The sequence below is a fragment of the Pristiophorus japonicus genome, chromosome 2 (assembly GCF_044704955.1).
Source record: "Pristiophorus japonicus isolate sPriJap1 chromosome 2, sPriJap1.hap1, whole genome shotgun sequence".
Taxonomy (NCBI): Eukaryota; Metazoa; Chordata; class Chondrichthyes; family Pristiophoridae; genus Pristiophorus; species Pristiophorus japonicus.
In genome coordinates, this window is record NC_091978.1 from 158,239,041 (window position 1) to 158,265,311 (window position 26,271).

Sequence of the window (26,271 nt, forward strand, 5' to 3'; positions counted from 1 at the left end):
TCTCGTGGGGTTGTGAGGCTGAAAGAGATTACAGAGATAGGGAAGGGTGATAAGAATTTTGAAATCGAGGTGTTGCTTAACCGGGAGCCAATGTAGGTCAGCACGGGTGATGGGTGATTGGGACTTAGGGACTTAGTGCGAGTTAGGACATGGGCTGCCGAGTTTTCGATGACCTCAAGTTTACGTAGGCTAGAATGTGGGAGGCCAGCCAAGTCAAGTGGAGTAGTCAAGTCTAGAAGTAACAACGGCATGGATGAGGGTTTCAGCAACAGATGAGCTGAGGCAGGGAAGGAGATGGGCGATGTTACGGAAGTTGAAATAGGCGGTTTTAGTTATGCCACGGATTTTTTATTTTTTATTTTTTTGAATTCGTAGCCAATCTTTCCAATTCTTTGTCAAATCACAAACGCCAGAGGTCACCTTGCACACATCAAGGATCACTCTGCGCCAATGCTCTTAGCCAAAAGGCCTAGAGCCACTGCACCGTTCCTGGAAGTACTGCAATACCAGGTTCGTGCCATGGAGGTGGATGGGTCAGGCCCCCCACACACCTCCGTGGAGGTGGATGGGTCAAGCCACCCCACCCACCTCCTATTAGTTATGCCACAGATATTTGGTCGGAAGCTCATTTCAGGGTCAAATATGACGCCTGGGTTGCGAACAGTCTGGTTTAGCCTCAGATAGATGCTCGGGATGGAGTCTGTGGCTAGGGAATGCAGTTTGTGGAGGGGACCCAAAACAATGGCTTCAGTCTTCCCAATATATAATTGGAGAAAATTTCTGCTCATCCAGTACTGGATGTCGGTCAAGCAGTCTGACAATTTAGAGACCGTGGATGGGTTGAGAGAATTGGTAGAGAGGTAGAGCTGAGTGTCATCAGCGTACATGTGGAAACTGACTCTTGTGTTTTTGGACGTTGTCGCCAAGGGGCAACATATAGATGAGAAATAGGAGGTTGCCAAGGATAGGTCCTTGGGGGACACCAGAGGTAACGATGCAGGAGTGGGAAGAGAAGCCATTGCAGGAAATTTTCTGGCTATGATTAGATAGATAAGAATGGAACCAGGCGAGTGCAGCCCACCCAGCTGGACGATGGTGGAGAGGCGTTGGAGGAGAATGGAGTGGTCAACCGTGTCAAAGGCTGTGGACAGGCTCAGGAGGGATGGTTCACCTTTGTCACAGTCACAAGGGATGTCATTTGTGACTTTGATGTGAGCTGTTTTGATACTGTGGCGGGGCGGGAACCAGATTGAAGGGATTCAAACATGGAGCTCCGGGAAAGATGGGCACAGATTTGGGAGGCGACAACACGTTCAAAGACTTTGGAGAGGAAAGGGAGGTTGAAGGAGAGGGGGATAGTACCTGAGGAGAGAGAACAGTTAACAATATCGGCTAACATGGGAACCAGAAAAGGAAGTTGGGTGGTCAGCAGTTTAGTGGGAATAGGGTCATGGGTGCAGGAAGTGGTCTGAGAAGAAGAACATGAACCTCGCCAATCACCAGTAATTTAAATTATTTATATTTCTATTTGCAAAACAACATAAAATGCCCAAACTACTGTTCAAAATCTGTTTCCCAGTTGGCACATTAGAATTATTCAAGAAATGGCAGGAGGAAATTTTAATGCCTATGCGTATTTAAGTTGAATGTGATTTGAATTTTATGTAGTTAAGAATTCAAAAACGGGGGTAACAAAATGAACTTTGTTTTAATGATTATGCATCTTTGTATACCATATTGATGTGAATACAATTGTCATCCCTGATTAGACTGGATGATGTAATGATTTGTCATGCCATTAAATAATTCTATGCTGTAAAAATTCAGTATGTAATTGTTTCCGTTTTCAGAAATCTATTGCTAATGTTTGTAGACAGTTTCATTACATTCCTACAGTTCTAAAAATGTTTTGTTTTATTCTTAGGTGTAACATAGCAGTGATCCTTCTGACTGATCTTGTAGTTGATCACAGTGTAAAGGTGGAGTGGGGGAACTACATGCATCTTTTGCTTCATGCAATATTTATAGGTAATTAGGAAGTATAAGTGTTTTGTTTTAATTTCTGGCACAGCTCGGGTGATGTGGCAGAGTGTGGTAGAATGTGGGCCCATACTTCTATACGCACTAATTGCAGCCAGGCCATCAAAGAGAAACTGCCTGGATTCAAAGGAGGAAGATTACTGCTGTTCACTATTTCAGCAAAGTCACAAGTATGAGTATAAAGAATGTGTTTGTGATTTTTACGAATACATTCTGTAAAAGGATTGGGCGAATTAGAAACAAGCCAAGCTGCGATGTTTTTGAATACTTGTGAAAGCAGTACAGACAGGGAAACTATTTGCCCATTCTGGGCATGCTGCTGTATTGGGATTTTTAAAAATATTTTTTCAAGTTTTCTTTTTACATATTTGTTTGTTTGAATTTGTATATTGAAGAATATAGCTCTTATGGTAATTCCAGACATTTGCTTATCATTTTATGTTTGGGTTTGAAAACCTCACAGAAAATAATTTAGCTATAATAACAGAAAAAATATTTACAGTACAGAACATGAGGATTTTTTTTCTAATGTAGTGGTACTAATTCAACAATTTTTTAGAATTTGAAGAAATGTAAAATAACACATTTCTTTTGGTATTAATTTTTGTGTAATTAAGGGGATTTAAAAAAAAAGGTTGAATTGTATGAAATATTGATAATAAGTCATAAACTATTTCATGATTTTTTTTGTCTGTGTACAGGATTTGATCACCAGCATCCTGAAGTGTATGAACATTGTAAGCGACTGCTTTTGCACTTGCTTATAGTAATGGCCTATAACAGTAATGTTCAAGCTATGGCCTCCGTTCTCCTCAGGAACAGGGAGTTTACTGAACCTAAGGTGCTCACTGTCAAACCAACCACTCATGTGGAGTACAGTTTTACAGGTTAGTGACAGTTGTGTATATATATCCTAAATAAACCAGATTTAGAGACCTTGTTGATTCTTTTTACTCCAGCAGATGGTGCCACTTGATTATGAAAAATATAATTCAAACACAGATTCACTTTTCCAAAATTAAAGCATTGTGAAAATGTATTAGTGTAATTAAATTGCAACTACTTTGAATCACAGAAGCAGAGTCACAGAAGCTAATAGTTTATTGAGGATACTGTATGATACTTAAATACTTTTGGGGGAAATGAAATGTTCATATCACACATTTCCAAAATGTTTGATATGAAATACAATATATTACGTTTCAACTCAAACTTGTTGATAATGGTGATGCAATTTTCCGTATTTTTTCCAACAACAACTGCAGGTGTCTGACATTTGTGCTAAATGCAGATGTTAAGGTTAAGGAAAAAAACAAAGTATTGAATAGCAAGTGCAAAATGCAGTGAGATAGTTACATAATGAAATTATGTGCACAAAATCAATCCCAGTTACTTGCAGCACTGCAGCCTCCAGGCATGATTGACAGAGGAATTACCCAATCATCTCCATTCTGGCCGGGACTTGTGGTGTCTTAAAATAATTGCAACCTTTTTTATTTAAAAGTTACATTTTTTTTTAATATTCTTCCGCAGGGGGCAGTGAATTTGCACCAGATTACCAGCCATCGCCAATGACTGACTCAGGACTCAGCTCAAGCTCTACCTCTTCTAGCATCAGCTTAGGAACTACTAGTGCTGCCATCCCCCAGCTCACTCCCACCATCTTAAATGAGGTGGATATTACTGCAGACCAAGATGAGAAGGTGAAAACACTCATCGAATTTATAACCACGAGGTAAGATAATTAAAAATTGAATAAGTTAATGACTTTATACTTGAAGGCCTGAAAGAAAATCTCAATGAACAATGCAAAAACTACATTTTACAGCAATTTCTATCCTATATTTTAAATATATAAGGATGTAATTTCCTGTGACTTTGGGGTATGAAGCCAGTTCCTAGTGTAAAAGATCAAGGAAACGTGGAAGCAAATGTGCTACATGCGCAAGAACGTTACGCTCAAATTTTCTCGATCTTCTATATCAATTGCTGGGCCTGGGCGCAACGATGCTCATTGTAGTGATTTAGCCCCCATTCTAAAGAGCAGTACACGCAAAGTTTCGTTCAATTACATTGATTCAGAACGGGTGTAAACTGGTGCCCAGAATTTCAGGCACCCATGGTCATCTGATCTAGGCATAAATATTGATGATATACTCATCCTGTGCATCCTCGCATCCATTTCCCAGTCTTGTTTTTCTTAAATCACAGTAGCTCATCTGTTGGCTTTATCTCCTTGCTATTATAATGGAGGAAGTGAACCAGAGACAGGAGGCGTGGAAAAGTAAAGCACCACCAGCGAAGGCATCACCCCACACAATTATCCAGTACCTGAAGAGCGTTTGACATACAAAGTGTTGTCTGAGAAGGCCATTGACCAACTTTGCAACGTGCTCCACAATGACCTCCAGCCACGTTCGAAATGCTGCAGTGCTTAACAGTTGAAATTAATTAGTCGAGGGCCAGCATTCAGCAGGTCACTGACGCTCTGTTTTGTAAATTTGGCACATCCGCGGCAGAGAAAAGGGAGGGCCATAAATGTTTACAAGGTCGCTGGCTTCCCAAGAGTGCAGGGAGCACTTGATAGCACATACATTGCACTAAAGGCTCATATCTGAACCTACTAAGCTACACAAATAAAAAGGGCTTTCATTCACTGAACATCAGATAGTCTGCAACACCTGGCTGTGCATCTTACATGTGAACGCGTAGCACGTGGCAGCTTGCCATGATGCTTTTCTTGCTCGAAATTTGGCCATTACATGCATGCTCGGACAGCTTGGCGAGTTGAAGGACAGATCCTCTGATAAGACATACCCCTTTTCGTGTTCCTCAAACTGCACCAGAGGAGAGGTACACAATATGGAGATAACCTCCATATTGATTGCACAAATCAAATTGGTCAGGGTAGCCTTGAGGAAGAGTTCATAGAATACATAAGTGAAGAGTTCCTTGAGCAGTATGTAACGGAACCAACTGGGGGCAGGCTATCTTGGATCTGGTCCTGTGTAATGAAACAGGATTAATAAACAATCTCCTAGTAAAGGATCCCCTTGGAATGAGTGATCATAGCATGGTTGAATTTCAAATTCAGATGGGGGGTGAGAAAGTTGGATCTCTAACCAGCGTACTAAGCTTAAATAAAGGAGACTTTGAAGGTATGAGGGCAGAGTTGGGTAAAGTGGACTGGGAAAATAGATTAAAGTGTAGGACGGTTGATGAACAGTGGTATACATTTAAGGAGATATTTCACAACTCTCAAGAAAAATATATTCCAGTGAGGAGGAAAGGGTATAAGGGAAAAGATAACCATCCATGGCTAACTAAAGAAATAAAGGAAGGTAACCAATTAAAAACAAGGGCATACAAAGTGGCCAAAACTAATGGGAGGATAGAAGACTGGGAGGCATTTAAAAGCCAGCAAAGAACGACTAAAAAAATTGATTAAGAAAGGGAAGATAGACTATAAAAGTAAACTAGCACGAAATATAAAAAGATAGCAAGAGTTTCTACAGGTATATAAAAAGGAAAAGCGTGGCTAGAGTAAATGTTGGTCCTTTAGAGGACGAGACCGGGGAATTAGTAATGGGGAACATGGAGATGGCAGAAACTCTGAACAAATATTTTGTATCAGTCTTTACGGTAGAGGACACTAACAATATTCCAACAGTGGATAGTCAAGGGGCGATAGGGGGGGGGAGGAACTTAACACAATCACAATCACTAAGGAGGTGGTACTCAGTAGGATAATGGGACTAAAGGCAGATAAATCCCCTGGACTTGATGGCTTGCATCCTAGGGTCTTAAGAGAAGCAGCGGCAGGGATTGTGGATGCATTGGTTGTGGAAGTCCCAGCAGATTGGAAAACTGCAAATATAATGCCTCTATTTAAAAAAGGAGGCAGACAAAAAGCAGGAAACTATAGACCAGTTAGCCTGACATCTGTGGTTGGGAAAATGTTGGAGTCCATTAATAAAGAAGCAGTAGCAGGGCATTTGGAAAAGCATAATTCGGTCAGGCAGAGTCAGCATGGATTTATGAAGGGGAAGTCAGGCTTGACAAATTTGCTGGAATTCTTTGAGGATGTAACGAGCAGAGTGGATAAAGGGGAACCAGTGGATGTGGTGTATTTGGACTTCCAGAGGGCATTTGACAAGGTGCCACATAAAAGGTTACTGCACAAGATAAAAGTTCACGGGGCTGGGGTAATATATTAGCATGGATAGAGGATTGGCAAACAAACAGAAAACAGAGAGTTGAGATAAATGGTTCATTTTCGGATTAGCAATCAGTAACGAATGGGGTGCCACAGAGATCAGTGCTGGGACCCCAACTATTTACAATCTATATTAACGACTTGGAAGAAGGGACTGAGTGTAACGTAGCCAAGTTTGCCGACAATGCTTTTCCTTCCATCTTTGTAATGTGTGAGGAGAACACAACAATCTGCAAAAGGACATAGACAGGCTAAGTGAGTGGGCAAAAATTTGGCAGATGGAGTATAATGTTGGAAAGTGTTAGGTCCTGCACTTCGGCAGAAAAAAATCAAAGAGCAGGTTATTATTTAAATGGAGAGAGATTTCAAAGTGCCGCAGTACAGCGGGACCTGGGGGTACTTGTGCAAGAAACACAAAAGGATAGTATGCAGGTACAACAAGTGATCAGGAAGGCCAATGGAATTTTGGCCTTTATCGCAAAGGAGATGGAGTATAAAAGCAGGGAAGTCTTGTTACAGCTGTACAGGGTATTGGTGAGGCCACACCTGGAATACTGTGTGCAGATTTGGTTTCCATATTTACATAAGGATATACTTGCTTTGGAGGCAGTTCAGAGAAAGTTCACAAGGTTGATTCCGGAGATGAGGGCGTTGTCTTATGAGGAAAGGTTGAGTAGGTTGGGCCTCCACTCATTGGAATTCAGAAGAATGAGAGGTAATCTTATTGAAACGTGTAAGATTATGAGGGGGTTTGTCAAGGTGGATGCAAAGAGGATGTTTCCACTGATAGGGGAGACTAGAACTAAAGAGCAAAATCTTAGACTAAGGGGCTGCCCATTTAAAACTGAGATGAGGAGAAATTTCTTCTCTCAGAGGGTTCTGAATCTCTGGAAACTGGGCTATTGAATAAATTTAAAACAGAAATAGACAGTTTCTTAAATGATATGGGGTTATGGGGAGCGAGCAGGGAAGTGGACCTGAGTCCATGATTGGATCAGCCATGATCGTATTGAATGGCGGAGCAGGCTCGAGAGGCCGTATGGCCGACTCCTGCTCCTATTTCTTCTGTTCTTATGTACATCCGGCCACCAGGCAAGTCGTTGTTAAGACTTGCGGAATTCTGAAAAGCCACTTCGGGTGCCCAGAAGGGTAGCGAGGATTGTTGTCTGCTGGGTGCAGCACAACTTTGCCATGAAGATGGTCTGAGCCTTGACATACAGGGGAAGATGCCGTCCAAGCAGAAGATCCTGAATTTCCGGAGCTGATGGAGGTTGTTTAGTGCATCTATATGGGGCGTTGCTTCAAGAGGGCAGCTCCAAGAGGAGCTTGTGGCAGGGTTTTCACCAGTTGAGCGCTCCTGCAAATTCTCAATCTGACGAAGGGTCACGGGTCACGCGCTTCTTCCTTTGACTTCAAAAAACTTTTATTGTAAAAAAAAATGTTTTATAACAAAAGTAAATTATATCTAGAAATTTTAACACTCATTTATAAGAAGTCCAATAAACCTTTAATACACCTTGAGCAACGTATGGAATCATACAAAACTTGAGTTAAACTTTTGTACATTTTAACAAACCTTATAACTTTGATAAACTTTGACAAATTAAAATAATAATGTAACCTCTGAATAAAAGTTGAAGTGTTTACTTAGCAGCAAGAGCAGTTTAACATATTACAATGTCAACAACAAGCAGAATACTACAGTGACGATCACAATCTTTCAGGCAGTTTGACATCTCCCTTGGAGAGAGGAGGTAATAGAGACAGGAATTAAATTCACTCAGCTCTCTCTAGGCAACCACACTTGGCCCCGGCATCTACATCCCCCTCTCCACCCCATCTTTGCCCTCTCCCTGGAGTTGTGTGCCATCTTTCTCTGCAAAGACAAAAGGGGAGAAAAATTAATCTTGCCGTCCTTCAGAGTATATGGCCGAAATTTTCACATTACAGAACATACGGGTTTGGGAGCGGGTCGGTAGTTAAAACTATTAAAATTGACAGCGTGGCGAGAGCCCCAACAACTTCCACAGTTTCGAAGCGTGCCATGGACCCGCTCGGGAGGTAGTTAACTACTCGTTCAGAGACCGTTAAGAGCCTTTTTAATGTGAGGTTTCATCTTTAGCTGGTTGCGCACAGGATTCACGGACTTCGGGAAGATCGCCTGTGAAGACAAGGTGGGAGCTCAGTGGCCATTATGCTAGTTCATTAAGTGACACCGGGAAAGGGCACATAAGTGTACACCTGCTTCGTTGCCCAAGGGAAAGGCTCTTGCTGACACCATTTTGTGCCGAGATTTTGATGTCAGACGTTTGCAAGTGATTTCTGCACTCTCACCACATTGCAAATCACTCTCATTGTATTAGAGGATTGTGCCTCTGATCTCCACTTGACATTTATCAGATCAGCTTGGGTGCCGCTTATGCTGTTTCACCTTTGACCTCAGATTCAGACCAAGACAAGCCCCAAAACCAGCCGCATCATCAGCAGCAGCAACAACACTAGCAGCGTTCTCCTCACAGACCTGATGCTCCACAGGAGAGGGGATCAGCACAGGGGTGCACCACGTCTGAGGCGATACCCTCAACATTGTAAAAAGGCAGAGGATGAGCTTCCTGGACTTGACTGAGCAGCAGTGCTTCAAGAGGCTCCGGCTATCATGCCAGGTCGTGGCAGACATTTGTAGCTCTGCTGCCCAGAACACCTGGTGGACACGACTTACCAGCGGCTGTTAAAGTCATCAGCACCTTCAACAACTTCGCCTCAGGCTCCTTCCAGGGATCTGCAGCAGACATTTGCAGGTTCTCGTAGTTGGCCACACACAAATGCATCACCCAGGTGACTAATGCCATGTGTCACAATTCAGCCACTTGTGTAAACTTTGCCACTGATGAAGCCAGTGTTACTGAGCGGGTACTCTGCTTTGCAGCTCTGGCTGCCTTTCCCATCGGTGCAGCGCGTCATCGACTGCACACATGTGGCCATCAAGGCACTACAGATCACCCAGAAGTATTTGTGAACCGGAAAGGCTTCCACTCCCTCAATGTGCAGCTCATCTGCAACTCTAAAAAGATCATACGTGTGTGTGCCAGATTCCCAGGCATAAAAACATAGAAAATAGGTGCAGGAGTAGGCCATTCGGCCCATTCGAGCCTGCACCACCATTCAATAAGATCATGGCTGATCATTCCCTCAGTACCCCTTTCCTGCTTTCTCTCCATATCCCTTGATCCCTTTAGCCGTAAGGGCCATATCTAACTCCCTTTTGAATATATCCAACAAACTGGCATCAACAACTCTGTGGTAGGGAATTCCACAGGTTAACAACCCTCTGAGTGAAGAAGTTTCTCATCATTTCAGTCCTAAATGGCTTACCCCTGATCCTTAGACTGTGTCTCCTGGTTCTGGACTTCCCCAACATTGGGAACATTCTTCCTGTATCTAACCTGTTCAGTCCCGTCAGAATTTTATGTGTTTCTATGAGATGCCCTCTCATCCTTCTAAACTCCAGTGAATAAAGGCCCAGTCGATCCAGTCTCTCCTCACATGTCAATCCAGCCATCCTGGGAATCAGTCTGCTGAACCTTCGCTGCACTCCCTCAATATCAAGACCATCCTTCCTCAGATTAGGAGACCAAAACTGAACACAATATTCCAGGTGAAGCCTCACCAAGGCCCTGTACAACTGCAGTAAGAGATCCCTGCTCCTATACTCAAAACCCCTAGCTATGAAGGCCAACATACCATTTGCCTTCTTCACCGCCTGCTGTACCTGCATGTCAACTTTCAATGACTGTTGTACCATGACACCCAGATCTCGTTGCACCTCCCCTTTTCCTAATCTTCCGCCATTCAGATAATATTCTGCCTTCGTGTTTTTGCCCCCAAAGTGGATAACCTCACATTTATCCACATTATACTGCATCTGCCATGCATTTGCCCACTCACCTAACCTGTCCAAGTCACCCTGCAGCCTCTTAGTGTCCTCCTCACAGCTCTCACTTCCACCCAGTTTAGTGTCATCTGCAAACTTGGAGATATTACACTCAATTCCTTCATCTAAATCATTAATGTATATTGTAAATAGCTGGGGTCCCAGCACTGAGCCCTGCAGCACCCCACTAGTCACTGCTTGCCATTCTGAAAAGGACCCGTTTATCCTGGCACTCTGCTTCCTGTCTGCCAACCAGTTCTCTATCCACTTCAGTACATTACCCCCAATACCATGTGCTTTAATTTTGCACACCAATCTCTTGTGTGGGACTTTGTCAAAAGCCTTTTGAAAGTCCAAATACACCACATCCACTGGTTCTCCCTTGTCCATTCTACTCGTTACATCCTCAAAAAATTCCAGAAGATTTGTCAAGCATGATTTCCCTTTCATAAATCCATGTTGACTTGGACCGATCCTGTCACTGCTTTCCAAATGCACTGTTACTTCATCTTTAATAATCGATTCCAACATTTTCCCCACTACTGATGTCAGGCTAACCGGTCTATAAATTACCCGTTTTCTCTCTCCCTCCTTTTTTAAAAAGTGGTGTTACATTAGCTATCCTTCAGTCCATAGGAACTGATCCAGAGTCGATAGACTGTTGGAAAATGATCACCAACACATCCACTATTTCTAGGGCCACTTCCTTAAGTACTCTGGGATGCAGACTATCAGGCCCCGGGGATTTATCGGCCTTCAATCCCATCAATTTCCCTAACACAATTTCCCGCCTAATAAGGATTTCCTTCAGTTCCTCCTTCTCACTAGACCCTCGGTCCCCTAGTACTTCCGGAAGGTTATTTGTGTCTTCCTTCGTGAAGACAGAACCAAAGTATTTGTTCAACTGGTCTGCCATTTCTTTGTTCCCATTATAAAGTCACCTGAATCTGGCTGCAAGGGACCTACGTTTGTTTTCACTAATCTTTTTCTCTTCACATATCTATAGAAGCTTTTGCAGTCAGTTTTTTATGTTCTTGGCAAGCTTCCTCTCATACTCTATTTCCCCCTCCTAATTAAACCTTTTGTCCTCCTCTGCTGAAATCTAAATTTCTCCCAGTCCTCAGGTTTTCTGCTTTGTCTGGCCAATTTATATGCCTCTTCCTTGGATTTAACACTATCCTTAATTTCCCTTGTTAGCCACGGTTGAGCCACCTTCTGTTTTATTTTTACTCCAGACAGGGATGCACAATTGTTGAAGTTCATCCATGTGATCGTTAAATGTTTGCCATTGCCTATCCACCATCAACCCTCTAAATATAATTTGCCAGTCTATTCTAGCCAATTCATGTCTCATACCATCAAAGTTACCTTTCCAGCTGCATATCTCTTCAATGCTGCGCCATTCCACCCTCCCTCGGCTCTTCACACCTCCAAACAGACTTATCGGCTGCCTACTTGTCGAGGGAGAGCTATCTGCTGAAAACATGGCTGATGCCACCCTTGCAGACCAAGCAATGATGCTGGGAGCGCTATAATGAAAGCTACATGTCGACCAGATGTGTCATAGAGCAAGCGAGCATACTGAAGATGTGCTTCAGATGTCTTGACCCTGGTGGAGTCCTCAGTATGTACCAACCAGGGTCTCCAGAATTATCGTCATATCCTGCACGCTGCACAATATTGCGCTGCAGCAAAGATTGGAGCTGCAGGAGGAGCAAGTTACAAAGCGTACAACTTCTTCGATGAAAGAGGAGGAGGAACAGGTGGAGATGACACCAGCAGCAGCACATATTGCTGTCCGGGATGCCCTCATAATGGTCCGATTTAGTTAAGTTGCACCAGTGCACCCATTTGGCTCCAAGATGCTGTACCAATTTTACCTCCACCACCCTCGACCGCCCCCCGCCCCCCCAACAGCATAAAGCAGTCCTAAAATGACCAAACCATTCCTGACAAACAAACACCCATTGCTCGAGGTTAAGTAATATCTCACTATTCACTCCAAGTGACAAGGCCATCGGGATCCAAGGCAACATGTGGGGCTCGAAGTGAGGGGAGGCAGCATGTGGGGCTCTGACTGAAGTGGGAGTGCTTTGAACAGAGGTCCCACTTCCATGACAGCTCTCGCCATCGTCTCTCTCATGGGCCACTCACAGTTCTCTGCTAGCAAGGAGCTGAAGAGCACCTTGCTGTATATCAATATGACAATGAACACCCAAGTCCTCGTTGCTATCCCTTTTAGAGATGAAGTCAATAAGAGTCTGCAATCTGTTCACAGCAAGCATGTTCTCATTCGACTGGCACGTTAGCTGCTCCATGCAGGCGGCCATCCTTTTAAATGGAAGAGCACATCATCGCCTGCAATAAGGTGCTCTCATGTTGGAGATGGACTTCTCCATTCTCTCTACAATTGCTCACATTGCGGCTGGAGAAGCTGCCAGAGCCTCGTGCATTTATTGCTGCTGCTCCAAGATCAACTTCTTTGTCAACAGCAAGTGCATCCAGCTGAGCAGAGCTGGGAGCATCCTGCGCCCTCTGGCGAGGACTTTCCATTGCTGTCCCTGTCTCCACCATCTGCTCTTGCTCACTTGTGATGTGTGAGACACGAGGTGACAACACTACTGTATGTCTCAAAGGACTTACTGACGTGCGCATATCTGCGCTGTTGCTAGGTGCACATGGGTCTGGTGCACCCTCAGAAAATGGAGCTTCCTCTGATAAGTAGTCTTCTTCCTCTGGCTGGACAGTGGGTGGGGGCACTTGATGGACCTGTGGGAGAGTAAAGACATGAATTAGAATTGTTTTGATAAGACTGTGTAATGTTACCATTATGCACATGATATTTCACGGGCTGCTGACATCAGTCACCATGAGTAACTGCCGTATGCGATGTGAGATATGTCATTCTATCACCGGGTTGCGGGGATGTCCCCCTCTCTTTGTTTCCATTGCCAGCAGCTCCATCACTCCAAGTATTTCGAGAACATCCTCCTCTGCTGGCGTCAAGTTAGTGTATATTGAGGGCCACCTCCGGTTCTTTCTCTTCCTCTCTTGTTCTGTGATCTCTTCTCCTGCAAGGAGGGAAAGAAGAGAACTTTGAGTGAGAATGATGGAATGAGTGTCCGGGATAAATGGGCTACATGTGTAGAGGATGACTATGAGGGAGCGGCATGACATTGCCAAATGGCCTACTTCTTTGGTGTTACTTTCTAGGATTGCATTAGGCTGAGGGTAAGTGTTAGTGTGGATACTCAGATGGGGATGTCATCGACAGTGAGGGATGGGTAAACCTGCAAGGTAGGTTGATGTGAGGAGTAATGTGCAGGAGTAGGCTTGGGAAGGCAGAGTGATGGGGTTGGGGTGACACGCACATCTGGATGTAGTTAAGTGTGGCATTGTACTCACCTTTCCTGACCTCATGAGATCGTTAAATCTCTTGTGGCAATGTATCCAAGAGCAGCTGACAACACCCCTGCTGTGCTCACTTCTTGTGCAATCTCCAGCCATGCCCTCTTGGTTTCACTGGCTGATCGCTTCCTGCCGCTACCAGGGAACAGGACCTCCCTCCGTGCTCTGACTCCCTGGACAGGACTTCCAGGGAGACATCCAAGAATCTGGGTGAAGCCTTCTGCCCCATCCTTCCTTGTACCCTCACAAAAGACTTCGATAGAAAACAATAGCCACCTCTCCCAACCACCTGTAAGCCTACTCTAACAACTTTCAACTGCGATGTGTGCAAGGCTTCTTTAAATATCTGAGCTGAAAGCAAGTCGTCGGTGATGTCATCAGACCCGGTCCAGTTAATTGGCCGGGAAACACGCATGGCTGTTTCAATTGACCCAATTCAGTTAAACACGCAGTGTAGAATGCGCTGCTAAAAACTTCGGTGTGGCAACCCGCTATGCGGTCCGCACCTACCCACCCCAACTCTAAGGTGAAAATTCCAGCCTGTTTGTGCAACAATTGAAGGTGCAACTAGGCCTAACTGGTGACCAGGCTTCCATGATTTTCAAAGTGTGGTCACTGATCATGGAGTTCCATCTCTCAGACTTGAATGTGGTGGTGCCCACGGTGAGCAAGGAAGAAAGGGAAAGCACTTTGAGTGTCTGAACTTCCCTGTTCTTGTCAGGTCGCTGAACTTTTTGCAACATTGCACAACCATCCTGGGAAATACGGATGTGGTACTCAGTGCCTCTGTCACATCGTTCCACTCCCCACCTCCTATCTGCGCATGAGGGCTGGGATATGGGGGAGCTGAGTAGCCATTCACACCATTCTGTCTCATTCAGGAGGGCCTGCTCGTCAGCCTCTGCAGAATAGCAGGCCCTCTTCATGGCAGCATTATCTGATTCGATGGCACTCATCTGTGAGGAGGTAAAATGTTGGAACAGCTTAGGGTTCCACTGAGCAATTTAAATGAATTACTGAAAAATCTTTAAGACAGAGAACTGTCTGTCACTTACATTCTCAATCTTAAGAGAAAAAAAATCCCTCATTTTTATCGGGTCCCACCCTAACTCTTTGAGGCCCTATTGGTTGCATTCAAATTATATTCAAATCATATTGGCCATTTACACCCATTCTTGCATTCCAGGGTAGTCAAATTAGGTTGACAGGACATTTGGCGTAATTTTATGTCGGCTGAATGAGTGTAATTTTGGGAGTAACTTCCTGATTATTCCAGGAAATTCCATCCCACTATGTTTAATTAGATTTATTTTACATAATGGGAAAATGATAACTGTTTATATTTTAACACTTATAAAAACGTCTTTTATCTTCACTTCTAAAAGAAAACGAGGGCCACTTTGGAACCATGAAGATGTCTCTCCTAAGAACCCAAACATTAAAACTGCTGAACAATTAACTGTGTTTTTAAAACATGTAATGTCCATATTCAAGCAATCAAGATCAGGTAATCAGAATGCATACTTTTATTGCAAACTCTCAAATATATCTGTTTACAATTTGAACTTTAAATTTTAATCAAGCTCTCATTTTTTCTGGTCTATTTGTTTCTCACCAAACTAGGTTTTCAGCTGGAGCAGCTTCTCAGTGAAGTGGCCTTGCAGACAGCACTTTCATGTTCTAACAGACATTATGCTGGAAGGTCATTCCAGATCTTCAGAGCCCTAAAACAACCATTAACTGTGTCTACACTCTCTGATGTACTGTCAAGACTTGTTGAAACAGTTGGAGATGCAGGGGAAGAGGCTCAGGTAAATAACCAACTTGTAATGAAAGTAACAAAATAATTCTGCACACTAGTTATGGAAAATGTGTTTTAAGTTACATTGCAGCTGTGTCTCAATGCACAATTGTATTCACATAATTAAAAAAACATTCTGAATCAGAAGCCACAGTGATACAGTTATCTGACTGTTGGTTAATGAAAGAGTAATTGGCGTTGATCCATTAACATACCTACATCACTGCAATTTCAGATAATGAAGCACATCATTAAAAAAGCAAGAACATTTTTTGATGTTTGGTTTATATAGATGAAGTCAGTCTATTGCAACAATACATTTGATGTTAATTTGAAGTCTCTGCTACATCTAGCATTATGTCACACCCTAGAGGGACCCATGCTTGCTGTGGGGTGTATGTCGAGTTAGCTGATCTCAGCCAGGGCAGTGGTTGAGGTTGTACAATTGGCCTCAACTCATTTAGACTGGTCAATGGAAAATCAGCTGCGGTTCCTGTTCCTGATGTCCATCCAGTAACCTTTCTGGAAAGTTCATTTAAAAAGATAACATCCCTTCTCATTCATCTCTTTCAGTGCACTCCTTCCCAGTCATCCAGCCTCTTAAAAAGTTTGTTCAGCTTGCATACCTCTGTATTTGTATACTCAGAATTATGAAATTTCATGTTAATGTTTCTGTTAACAGGGTTTTGTTATAGAACTGCTGCTCACTCTTGAGTCTGCCATCGACACATTAGCAGACACTATAAAGCATTATGATCTGCTTTCTGCACTTTCTCAGTAAGTACTTGTGACTTTACATGTGGTATATTTGATGATTTGACAATTGACTCTTAGCATTCATTTCATTTTATGTCTGTCTTTCTGTCTTTAAAGTTTAAAGGTTACATAGTTCAACTCCATACATTTTTTTTATATTTAAATACGTGTAACTAAAGGCTTGGTTTGGTTTCAAAGCATTCGCCAGCACACATTTTATGTAAATAACCTGGTTATGTGACTTTTCTACATCCAAAAACTACATTGATTGCTCTTAAGCTGTACTGACACTCTCAGAAGCCTTTACTTTTCCATGATTTGGAAATTAAAGTGATTTGTACGCAAGCACACTGGTGTGTTCAGTACAATACAGTGCAAGAGTTGAAGTAATATGAGCATTTGGGCTGAACAGAATATTACAACCTTTTGTGTTATTTTAATTTCCCCAAGGAGCTCTATTTTTATGTTGATTATTTTTCTTTAAAAAAATAACTTGAAGTTCTCTGTCTAAAAAAAGTTTACTGTCTACGTTATTTGTTTTAATTCAATTGTAACCCAAAACTCAAACTATAATCTCTTGTTAGAATATTTTGGTATTCCAAATAAAGGCTAATGTCCAAATGCCTCACCAGGAAAGAAAGAATGGGTAATGTAATGAGTACCAATTTGGAGTATAATTCATTGCAGCATGATTGTAAAGATGTAATCCGCCTCCCACTTATCTGAGCTTCTGATCATTGTGTTGTTGCAGGGAAATGCTGAATGGAGGGAGGGAGAATTGTCTCAGGTATACTCTGACTTGGTTCCTACTGACTGGTTTGGGGCAGCAGCATGGATAAAGGCCTGGATGCAGGTCATTGACCCACGGCTGCAGTTGGTTGCTGTTCTGAAGAGATTGTACAAGGGAAAAAGAGCTTAAATGAGCTTAAAGCAGGAAAGATGTAGATTTAACATACAAATCTTTCCAGAATACAATAGGCTACTTGTGACTGAGTGTAGTGTGTACAATTCTATATTTGTCAACAACAAAAACTTGAATTTATATTGTGCCTCTTGATCAGAAGAACATGTTCAAGCACTTTACAAGGGGAAAGGAGAAGTCAAGATTGGGTTGGGGAAATTTAAGCATGGTCATGGAGATCTTTAAAGAAAAGGATAGAGATAGCAAGCTGAAGTGATTTGGAAGAGACTTTGAAAGGGACCCTGAATGATCGACCTTCAATGGTGTAATTGGGAGAACCAGCAACAGTTCAGAGTGGAGGATGTAGGATGGCTGGTATATACAGGTTATATACAGTTGTGGAGAAAATGATTAAACTAAAGTGAAGCAAGACGATGGAAGGATTTGAAAATGAGGGCAAGAACCATAAAGAAAATTAATTAGTGGACAGATAGCAAGTTGTATTTACACAGACTAATATTAAAGTACACATGCTCCTTATACATGCCAATTGATCTTTTGTATTTGTCTCCATCTTATTATAGAACACATTTGACTGATTCCTTAATGGGCACCAAGTTGGCAGCTAACAGGAAAAGCACTGGACAACTAAACCTAAGCACAAGCCCACTCAGTACCAGTGGTTTCCTAACTCATTATAGTTGTCATGCAAGAAGTAACTCCTTGCGAGCCAGTCTGCTGGGAGACAGGCGGTGTGACAGACGTCGAAGTAATACACTGGATATTTTGGATGGGAGGATGAATTATGGTAACTTAGCAAGGACTCGAAGCCTATCCTCTCTTAGAGAGGGAGAAATGCCTGACCAGCAGCCAACTACTGACCCGAGTAGCCTGATGGCCACCGTTTTCTGGATAGCTACGGCCCTACTAGAGTCAGACTATGAGTATGAATACCTTTTGGCACTAAAACTGCTCAACAAACTGCTCACACATTTGCCTCTGGATAAATCGGAGAGTCGGGAGAAGATTGAAAAAGTGCAGAGCAAACTGAAATGGAACAGTTTTCCTGGCCTCCAACAGTTATTCCTTAAGGGCTTTACCTCAGCTTCCACTCAGGAGATGACTGTTCACCTCCTAAGCAAACTAATATCCATCTCTCGACACACTCTGGTGGATCCAGCTCAGGTGGCAGGTATGTTTCTGATTTTCACCTTTAAGCCTTTTTTCACATGTCATTCTTGCTTTATCATTAAGTATTTCTAACAAAATCTTGCTATATTTAAATGAGAATTTGCGGATGGCCAAGAAAACTGTATGAGACATTCTCCTTAGTGGGAAAATGGGTTGTGTAGAGGACACAGAGAGGCTGCAAAGAGATTTAGATAGGTTAAGCGAATGGGCTAAGGTTTGGCAGATGGAATACAATGTCAGAAAATGTGAGGTCATCCATCTTGGGGAAAAAAAAACAGTAAAAGGGAATATTATTTGAATGGGGAGAAATTACAACATGCTGCGGTGCAGAGGGACCTGGAGGTCCTTGTGCATGAAACTCTTTTAGAGTCTACCTGTAAAATCCTTGTGCATGAATCCCAAAAAGTTAGTTTGCAGGTGCAGCAGGTAATCAGGAAGGCGAATGGAATGTTGGCTTTCATTGCGAGAGGGATGGAGTACAAAAGCAGCAAGGTCCTGCTGCAACTGTACAGGGTATTGGTGAAGTCGCACCTGGAGTACTGCGTGCAATTTTGGTCACCTTACTTAAGGAAGGATATACTAGCTTTGGAGGGGGTACAGAGACGATTCACTAGGCTGATTCCAGAGATGAGGGGGTTACCTTATGATGATAGATTGAGTAGACTGGGTCTTTACTTGTTGGAGTTCAGAAAGATGAGGGGTGATCTTATAGAAACATTTAAAATAATGAAAGGGATAGACAAGATAGAGGCAGAGAGATTGTTTCCACTGGTCGGGGAGACTAGAACTAGGGGGCACAGCCTCAAAATACGGGGGAGCCAATTTAAAACCGAGTTGAGAAGGAATTTCTTCTCCCAGAGGGTTGTGAATCTGTGGAATTCTCTGCCCAAGGAAGCAGTTGAGGCTAGCTCATTGAATGTATTCAAGTCACAGATAGACAGATTTTTAACCAATAAGGGAATTAAGGGTTATGGGGAGCGGGCAGGTAAGTGGAGCTGAGTCCACGGCCAGATCAGCCATGATCTTGTTGAATGGCGGAGCAGGCTCGAGGGGCTAGATGGCCTACTCCTGTTCCTAATTCTTATGTTCTTATGTTCCTTCATCTCCTGTGAAATCCAGGTTCAACCCAGCACTGCAACAACTGAGAACATAGGAAAATGCAGACCGAAAAAGACAATCTTGTCCACTTGGCTGGTTCCAAAAATTCTTACCTCAAATATCTATCCAATTCTCCCTTAATTTTTTTCACACTATTTGCCTCTCTGCCTCCTTGGTTGGTCATTCTTCATGTTTACCACCCTCTATAAAGTAGTTAAATCTAAACTGTGTGTGCACCTGCCCCTTCTAAGCTTGAACCCATGTTCCTTAGTTCTAGACATATTATCGGGTTCATTTATCTCCCACCATAAGGATCTTGAATATTTGAATAATATTGCCCCAGAGGTTTTTTCTCTTTTCTACAATAAACAATCCCAGGCTCAGATGCTTTTGTTTTCTATCAGTTTGGTTGGCGCTTACTGTACTGCCTCTGTTGCCTGGTTATTTTTGCTGAAGTATGGTGACCAGAATTGTACACAGTACTCCAGCTGTGGCTGTATGAGTGCCTGGTACAGACTCATTACAACTCCTATGATTTGTGCTATATTCCAAAACTGGTTAGTTTTCCTTACTGCTCCCACTTAATGCAGTGATGATTCCAATGTGACACGCATACGCCTAGAACCCGTTCCTGTAGTATGTCCTGTCATCTAGAGCCATTACATTTATTTTGCTTCCGTAACCTCATTATGTTGTCCACATTAAATGCCATTTCCACTTATCGGCCCACTTTTCCAATCTATCCCTTTGTAATTTGTTTCCCTGTTTCCTGTTGCTTGAACCCTCCCGCTCCCGCACCGCCCACCCACCCACCTTTCCCACTTTGGTGTTATTTGCAAGTTAGTCAGCTTTATTTCTGTCCACGGTTGCAAATCATTTAAATAACCAGCAATGGCCCCAGCACTGATCCCTGTGGTGCCCTGATATTGATGCATTCTAGTTTAGCCAATTTTCAAACATACGAACAATGACAGGTAAAGACCCTCTGGTCCATCGAGCCTGTCCCAAATCACAATATATATTCTCCACCTCACCCGAAACCATGTGATCTCCTGGGAGAGGCAAAAAAACAGATGAAAAAATCCGAGCCAGAAGCTTGTTTCCCTTTCTATGCTTTTCAACCATATGCAATCATTGCTTGTGTGTGGCACAGTATGAAAAGCCTTTCAGAAATATAAATAGATCACAGCCACAGAAATGCCACTGTCATCAAGGCCTGTCATTCCTTTGAATAACTCCAGTAAACTTGTCGGGTAGACATCCCCTCCTAAGTTCCCGCTGACTTCCTCTTCCCATGCATTATCTATCTTTGTGTTTCATTATTCCTTTTTTCAGAATGCCTTCTGATACTTTAAAACAAAGTGTGTTAGGCTCACTGGCTTATAGTTTCCTGGGCCATCCTTTGTTAAAGATGAGCTACTTGGTAATCAGCAGGCACTACTGCTGTTTCTAAATGATTAGGGTGGGGCCTATGCAGCTAAAGGCACGCCACCAATGGTGGGGCTAAGGAAATAGGGGATGTATAAGGGGCCAAAGTTGGAGGAACACTGAGTTTCCAGGCTGGAAGAGGTTACAGAGATAAGGATGGGCTAGGCCACAGAGGGATTTGAATACAAGGATGATCACTTTAAATTTGAGGTGTTGGTAGACTGGGAACCAATGTAGGTAAATGAGCACAGGGGGATTGGTGAACAGGTCTTGGTGTAGGTTAGGATATGCGCAGCAGTTTTTTTGATGAGCTCAGGTTTATAGAGGGTGGAAGATCAGAGGCTGGACAGGAGAGCATTAGAGTAGTCGAATCTGGAGGTAACAAAAGCATCGATGAAGGTTTCAGCAGAAGATGGGCTAGGCCTAAGACAGGGGTAGAAACTGGCAAAGTTATGGAGGTGGAAGTAGGCGGTCTTTTTGACTGTGGATATGGTGTTGGAAACTCAGCTCGGGGTCAAACAGGATGCTGAGGTCGTAAACAATTTGGTTCAGCCTGAGAAGTGATGTAGGATTTCAGCTGCTCAATAAATGGGTGAACAAGTTGATAAAAGCAGTACAAAAAAAACATACAAGGACCTCGATTTTATAAATAGAGTAACTGTAAGGACGTGGATGCCTACCCAGAAATGCTGATGAGAGCAGAATCCACAATAACTTTTAAAAGACAAGTGGATAAAAATTTGAAACAGAAAAAAAAATGAAAGGATATGAGAGTTTAGCTCATTACAGAGAGACGGCATATAGACCAAATGGCCTCTTGCGCTGGAAAGATGTACTGTGTGGAGTTGCCCCAGAGATTGTTTTTTCTAATCGACATAAACATATTGAATTCAGAAATCCAATGCAGGTTGGCCAAATTCACAGATGATATCAAAGTAGAATAAACAATTGAGTCTGGTGAAGTAGCTAAGGAACTGTAAAAGAAAACTCATCATAGGCAGTCCCTTGAAGTCGAGGATGACTTGCTTCCACACGAAAAGTGAGTTCTCAGGTGACTGAAGAGTCCAGTGCGGGACCTACAGTCTCTGTCACAGGTGAGGCAGACGGTGGTTGGGGGAACGGGTGGGTGGGGTGCCTGGGTTGCCGTGTGCTCTTTCTGCTGTCTATGCTTGGCTTCAACTTGCTCTCTGTGAAGAGACTCGAGGTGTTCAGCGCCTTCCCGGATGCTTTTCTTCCACTTTGGGCGGTCTTGGGCCAGGGATTCCCAGGTGTCACTGGGGATGTTGCACTTTTTCAAGGAGGCTTTGAGGGTGTCCTTGAAGATTCCTTTGAGGGTTTCCTCTGCCCACCTGGGGCTCGCTTGCTCCGAGTAGAGTGCTTGTTTTGGGAGTCTCGTGTCAGGCATGCGGATGATGTGGCTTGTCTAGCAGAGCTAATCGAGCGTAGTCAGTGCTTTGATGCTGGGGATGTTGGCCTGAGCGAGAACACAATGGATTTGCAGGATCTTGCGGAGGCAACGAAAAATGAGTTCTCAGGTGACTGAAGAGTCCAGTGCGGTGTTTTGAGGTGCCTGCTGTACATAGTCCATGTCTCTTAGCCATATAGAAAGGCAGGTATCACCACTGCTCTGTAGATCATGAGCTTGATGCAGGTTTAAGGTCCTGGTCTTCAAACACTCTCTTCCTCAGGCGACCGAAGGCTGCACTGGCACACTGAAGGCGGTGTTGGACCTCGCCATCTATATCTGCGCTTGTTGATAATCGGCTCCTGAGGTATGGAAAATGGTCCACGTTGTCCAAGGCCTCGTCGTGGATTTTGATAACCGGGGGTTAGTGCTGTGTGGTGGGGGCAGGTTGGTAAAAGACCTTTGTCTTACGGATGTCTAGTGTAAGGCCCATGCTCTCGTACGCCTTGGTGAAGGTGTTGCCGATGGCTTGGAGTTCGGACTCCGAGTGTGCGCAGACGCAAGCATCGTCTGCGTACTGTAATTCGATGACGGAGAATGGGACGACCTTGGATCTGGTCTGGAGGCGGCGGAGATTGAACAGATTCCCATTTGTCCTGTAATTTAGCTCCACTCCTCTTGCTGAGGTGAGATGGAGCATTGCAGCAAGGAAGATCGAGAAGAGCGTTAATGCGATGACACAGCCTTGCATGACCCCGGTCCGAACGTGGAATGGATCAGTTGGTCAGGATCACGGCTTGCAGGTCATCGTGGAGCAGGCGGAGGATGGTGACAAACCTTTGAGGGCAGCTGAAACGGAGGAGGACGCTCCATAATCTCTCACAGTTGACTATGTTGAAGGCTTTTGTGAGGTCAAAGAAGGCCATGTAAAAGGGTTGGTGCTGTTCCTTGCATTTCCATGCAAACTAAGACAACTTTTGCAAGCGGTCAAGACTATAGCAGATGAATTTCAGTATAATTCAATAATTGCCAGGTGTTGCCCAATGGGAGGAAAATAAGGGGGCGTACTCATTGGTTTCAAACAAGCTAGAGGAGAGGCTGGATGAAATCTGGGAATGATTGTCCCAACATTGACCATGTTCACTCATTGCAGAGCAAACAGAATGATGAGCTATATTTCCAGATCAGTGGAGTATGTATAGAAACAAAAAGGAAAAAACTGCATATGCTGGAAATCTGAAACAGTCTTATAAATCACCCAGGCCCTAATGGCTGTGATGAACATGGAGTTCCTTCCTTTTTCAAATTATAACATTTGTAGGTTATATCCTTTCATTTAAATTGTAGAGATCAGGCTGCCGTTTCTGTTTTTCTTTCGTCCCTTTTAGTTTGATGATCTGTAGACAGGAAGATTGTAAAATCGTCTGGAGATGTTACATGTTAATGCCAAATTTAAACTAGTTTGTGTTGACCGCTTTCTAAAAGGGATTTCAATGCCTGCACGAGGCAAATAACACAAATCTTGTTTGGAGTTTAGGTATTAACTATAAAGGAAATCCCACCTTAGTTTATATCAATTACTTGCAGAAAGATCCCTACTAGGACAAAATTGGATTGATTTATTCCTCAGTTTGCATGATTGTCACTACAAGAAGAGGTAGATGCCTTATCCGTGATGGCTGTTGCATTGAGGTATCCTGCTAGGAAAGCTGTTAGCATTCCGGATATGGAAGGTTATGGCGAGAGTATAGAATATGGATTATTACCAGAGCACCAAAGGGAGAAGTTAGAAGAATTTTATTTTTGCACGGAGGGCTATTGGATACATTTTTAAAAAGAATATGAGAAAAGACAAGATGAATTCGAATAGATAACTCCAGTTGAAGAACTAGCACGGTGGACCAAATAACCTCCTGCTGTGCAATAAAATCTATTGGTCTGTGGACAATAATAGCTGCACAGATCCATATACAACACTTTACTGCCTGAATAACTGAAAAATACTTTGTTAGGTTTGAAGTTCCTAGAAGTTTTCTTTGTTGAATATATACAAAAACAATTCAAAATCTTGATACGTCTTATCTTAAACTTGTTTATTTTATACTTACTTTCGGTTTTGTAAAATCAGCATAATTTTAAATTACTGATCAAAATCCAAAGATCTAGTTCATTTAAATGGCCATCTCCATCCAAAATACTTCACCCTGCAATACTGAAATAGATTAATGTAACTTAACTCTTTTGAGTTTACCTGCAAAACATAAAACATTAAGACCATGCCACCCGACCTGGGTGACACAGCAGACATTTTCAAGGCCCCTTTTTTTTTTAAATTATTTTTTTTTTGTTTTTTTTTTGGGGCGCTAAAATCAAATTTTAGATTAATGTAACTTATAAGTATTCCTATTGATTCACCTGCATTCAATTTACTGTGAATTGATTAGAATTGATAGTAATTTCAGTAATTACAAAAAAACCTACAAACACCAGTTGTGCAGCAATCACTACTTATGGAGAGGAATCTTCTCACTTGATTGACTTACCAACTGAAAAAGGCTCCATATTAATAGAATAGCACAATATGTTGCATTCTTATCAGTCTGATAATGTAAATCTCGATTTGATTAATAATGAAGAATTTTTTATTAGTGCAGTAGTAGCTTATATGGAATCTAATTCTTGGGCATTTATTTATTATTTCTGATTAAGTTAGTAATTATAGAAAGGTCCTCTTGATGTGATCTGTGTTTGACCACACTTGTGTTTATTTTCAGGATTCCCATTAAATATTCTGTGCCTGCTACCTCATTTAATTCAACATTTTGATAACCCTACCCAATTCTGTAAGGAGACTGCTGACAGAATAGCAAAGGTATGTACGCCATTGTGAACAAGTACATAAGTATTGGAATGCTGAATTTATACCATTTATTCTTTGGAAATTGTCTCAGATATTTAATAAATAATAGGATGTGACAAGTACTGATATAATTGTATGTGTGTGTGTGTATACACATCAGTACAGATATTGCAGGCTATTGTTAATTCAGACACTTTTTGCTTCAAAAGATCAAATTACTCATTTCAAATTAAACAATTTTAATCCAACAACATAACAAAACATTACAGAAACACCAAGGGCTAAGTTTTAACCTGGAAGAGCCCATGGCTTTGGCTGTGTGTGGGAGATTAAAATTGAGAAAAATGTCAGCACATCGGAAAGTCGGCTCCAACCTGCCGATATCCTTATTTAACTCCAGTGCGTTAGGCTGCGTGCACACCATCCCCTCCGCAGAGATGGGCTGCCAATTACCGTATGTTAATCGCCGAATTAGAGCAATATTGCACACATTTTTGACTTAAAAGTCGGGTCCATGGGTTTCCCGGGCTTTCTGAAACTCGCCAGTGAAAGCAAGGCGAATACACAGTGGCAATTGAGGAGGATGAATCTCAGGAATATATGCCAATAAATACTGTGTACTCACAGCTGCTTTCTTACCTGCTTGTAGGAAAGAGGTTGTTCACTACTTTTGCTGAGAAGTTACTCTCTACACTTTGGAGGTTTGCTCTGTCACACCACAATGGGTGTCTTCATGCTGCCTTAGTATGGCCCTTATATGAGGACCAAAATGACCAGTAATAGCAGCCTGCTACTCACAGACCTGTTGCTCCACAGCAGAAAGGCGCAGCTCGCAGGAGGCAATACCAACGAAACAGGATCTACAGGCAGAGGCTGGGTTTCATTGACATGTCTGAACACCAGTGTCTCAGGAGGCTCAGGATGTCATGTCAGGCAGTGGCAAACATCTGCAGCCTCCGAGAAGAAGACCTGCTGGACCTGGTGGCCATGCGTTACCAGTGACTCTCAAAGTCACCACCACCCTCAATTTCTTATGCCTGCAGTTGCTTTCAGGGCTCTGCCGCAGACATATCCAGGATCTCCCAGTCATCCGCCCACAAATGCATAAGACAGGTGATTGATGGCTTGTTTGCCTGGTCTGGCAATCATGTCAACTTTGCCAGCAATATCAGTCAGAATGAGCGGCCGCTCAGTGTTGCAGCTCTATCTAGTTTCCCACGGGTGCAGGACGCCATC

At 42.9% G+C, this 26,271-nt stretch overlaps 1 protein-coding gene across 8 annotated transcripts in view; it reads left to right on the top strand.

Annotated features, from left to right (window-relative positions):
- fryl (furry homolog, like) overlaps window positions 1-26,271 on the top strand; it is a 693,453-nt gene that overhangs the window by 522,249 nt on the left and 144,933 nt on the right. For all 8 annotated transcript variants that reach the window (XM_070870121.1, XM_070870109.1, XM_070870094.1 and 5 more), the window contains 8 exons: window positions 1,925-2,028; window positions 2,742-2,927; window positions 3,574-3,775; window positions 14,981-15,102; window positions 15,219-15,406; window positions 16,079-16,173; window positions 17,638-18,245; window positions 24,950-25,047. In XM_070870121.1, the coding sequence (XP_070726222.1) occupies window positions 1,925-2,028; window positions 2,742-2,927; window positions 3,574-3,775; window positions 14,981-15,102; window positions 15,219-15,406; window positions 16,079-16,173; window positions 17,638-18,245; window positions 24,950-25,047 (1,603 nt within the window). The remainder of the gene's footprint in view (window positions 1-1,924; window positions 2,029-2,741; window positions 2,928-3,573; window positions 3,776-14,980; window positions 15,103-15,218; window positions 15,407-16,078; window positions 16,174-17,637; window positions 18,246-24,949; window positions 25,048-26,271) is intronic.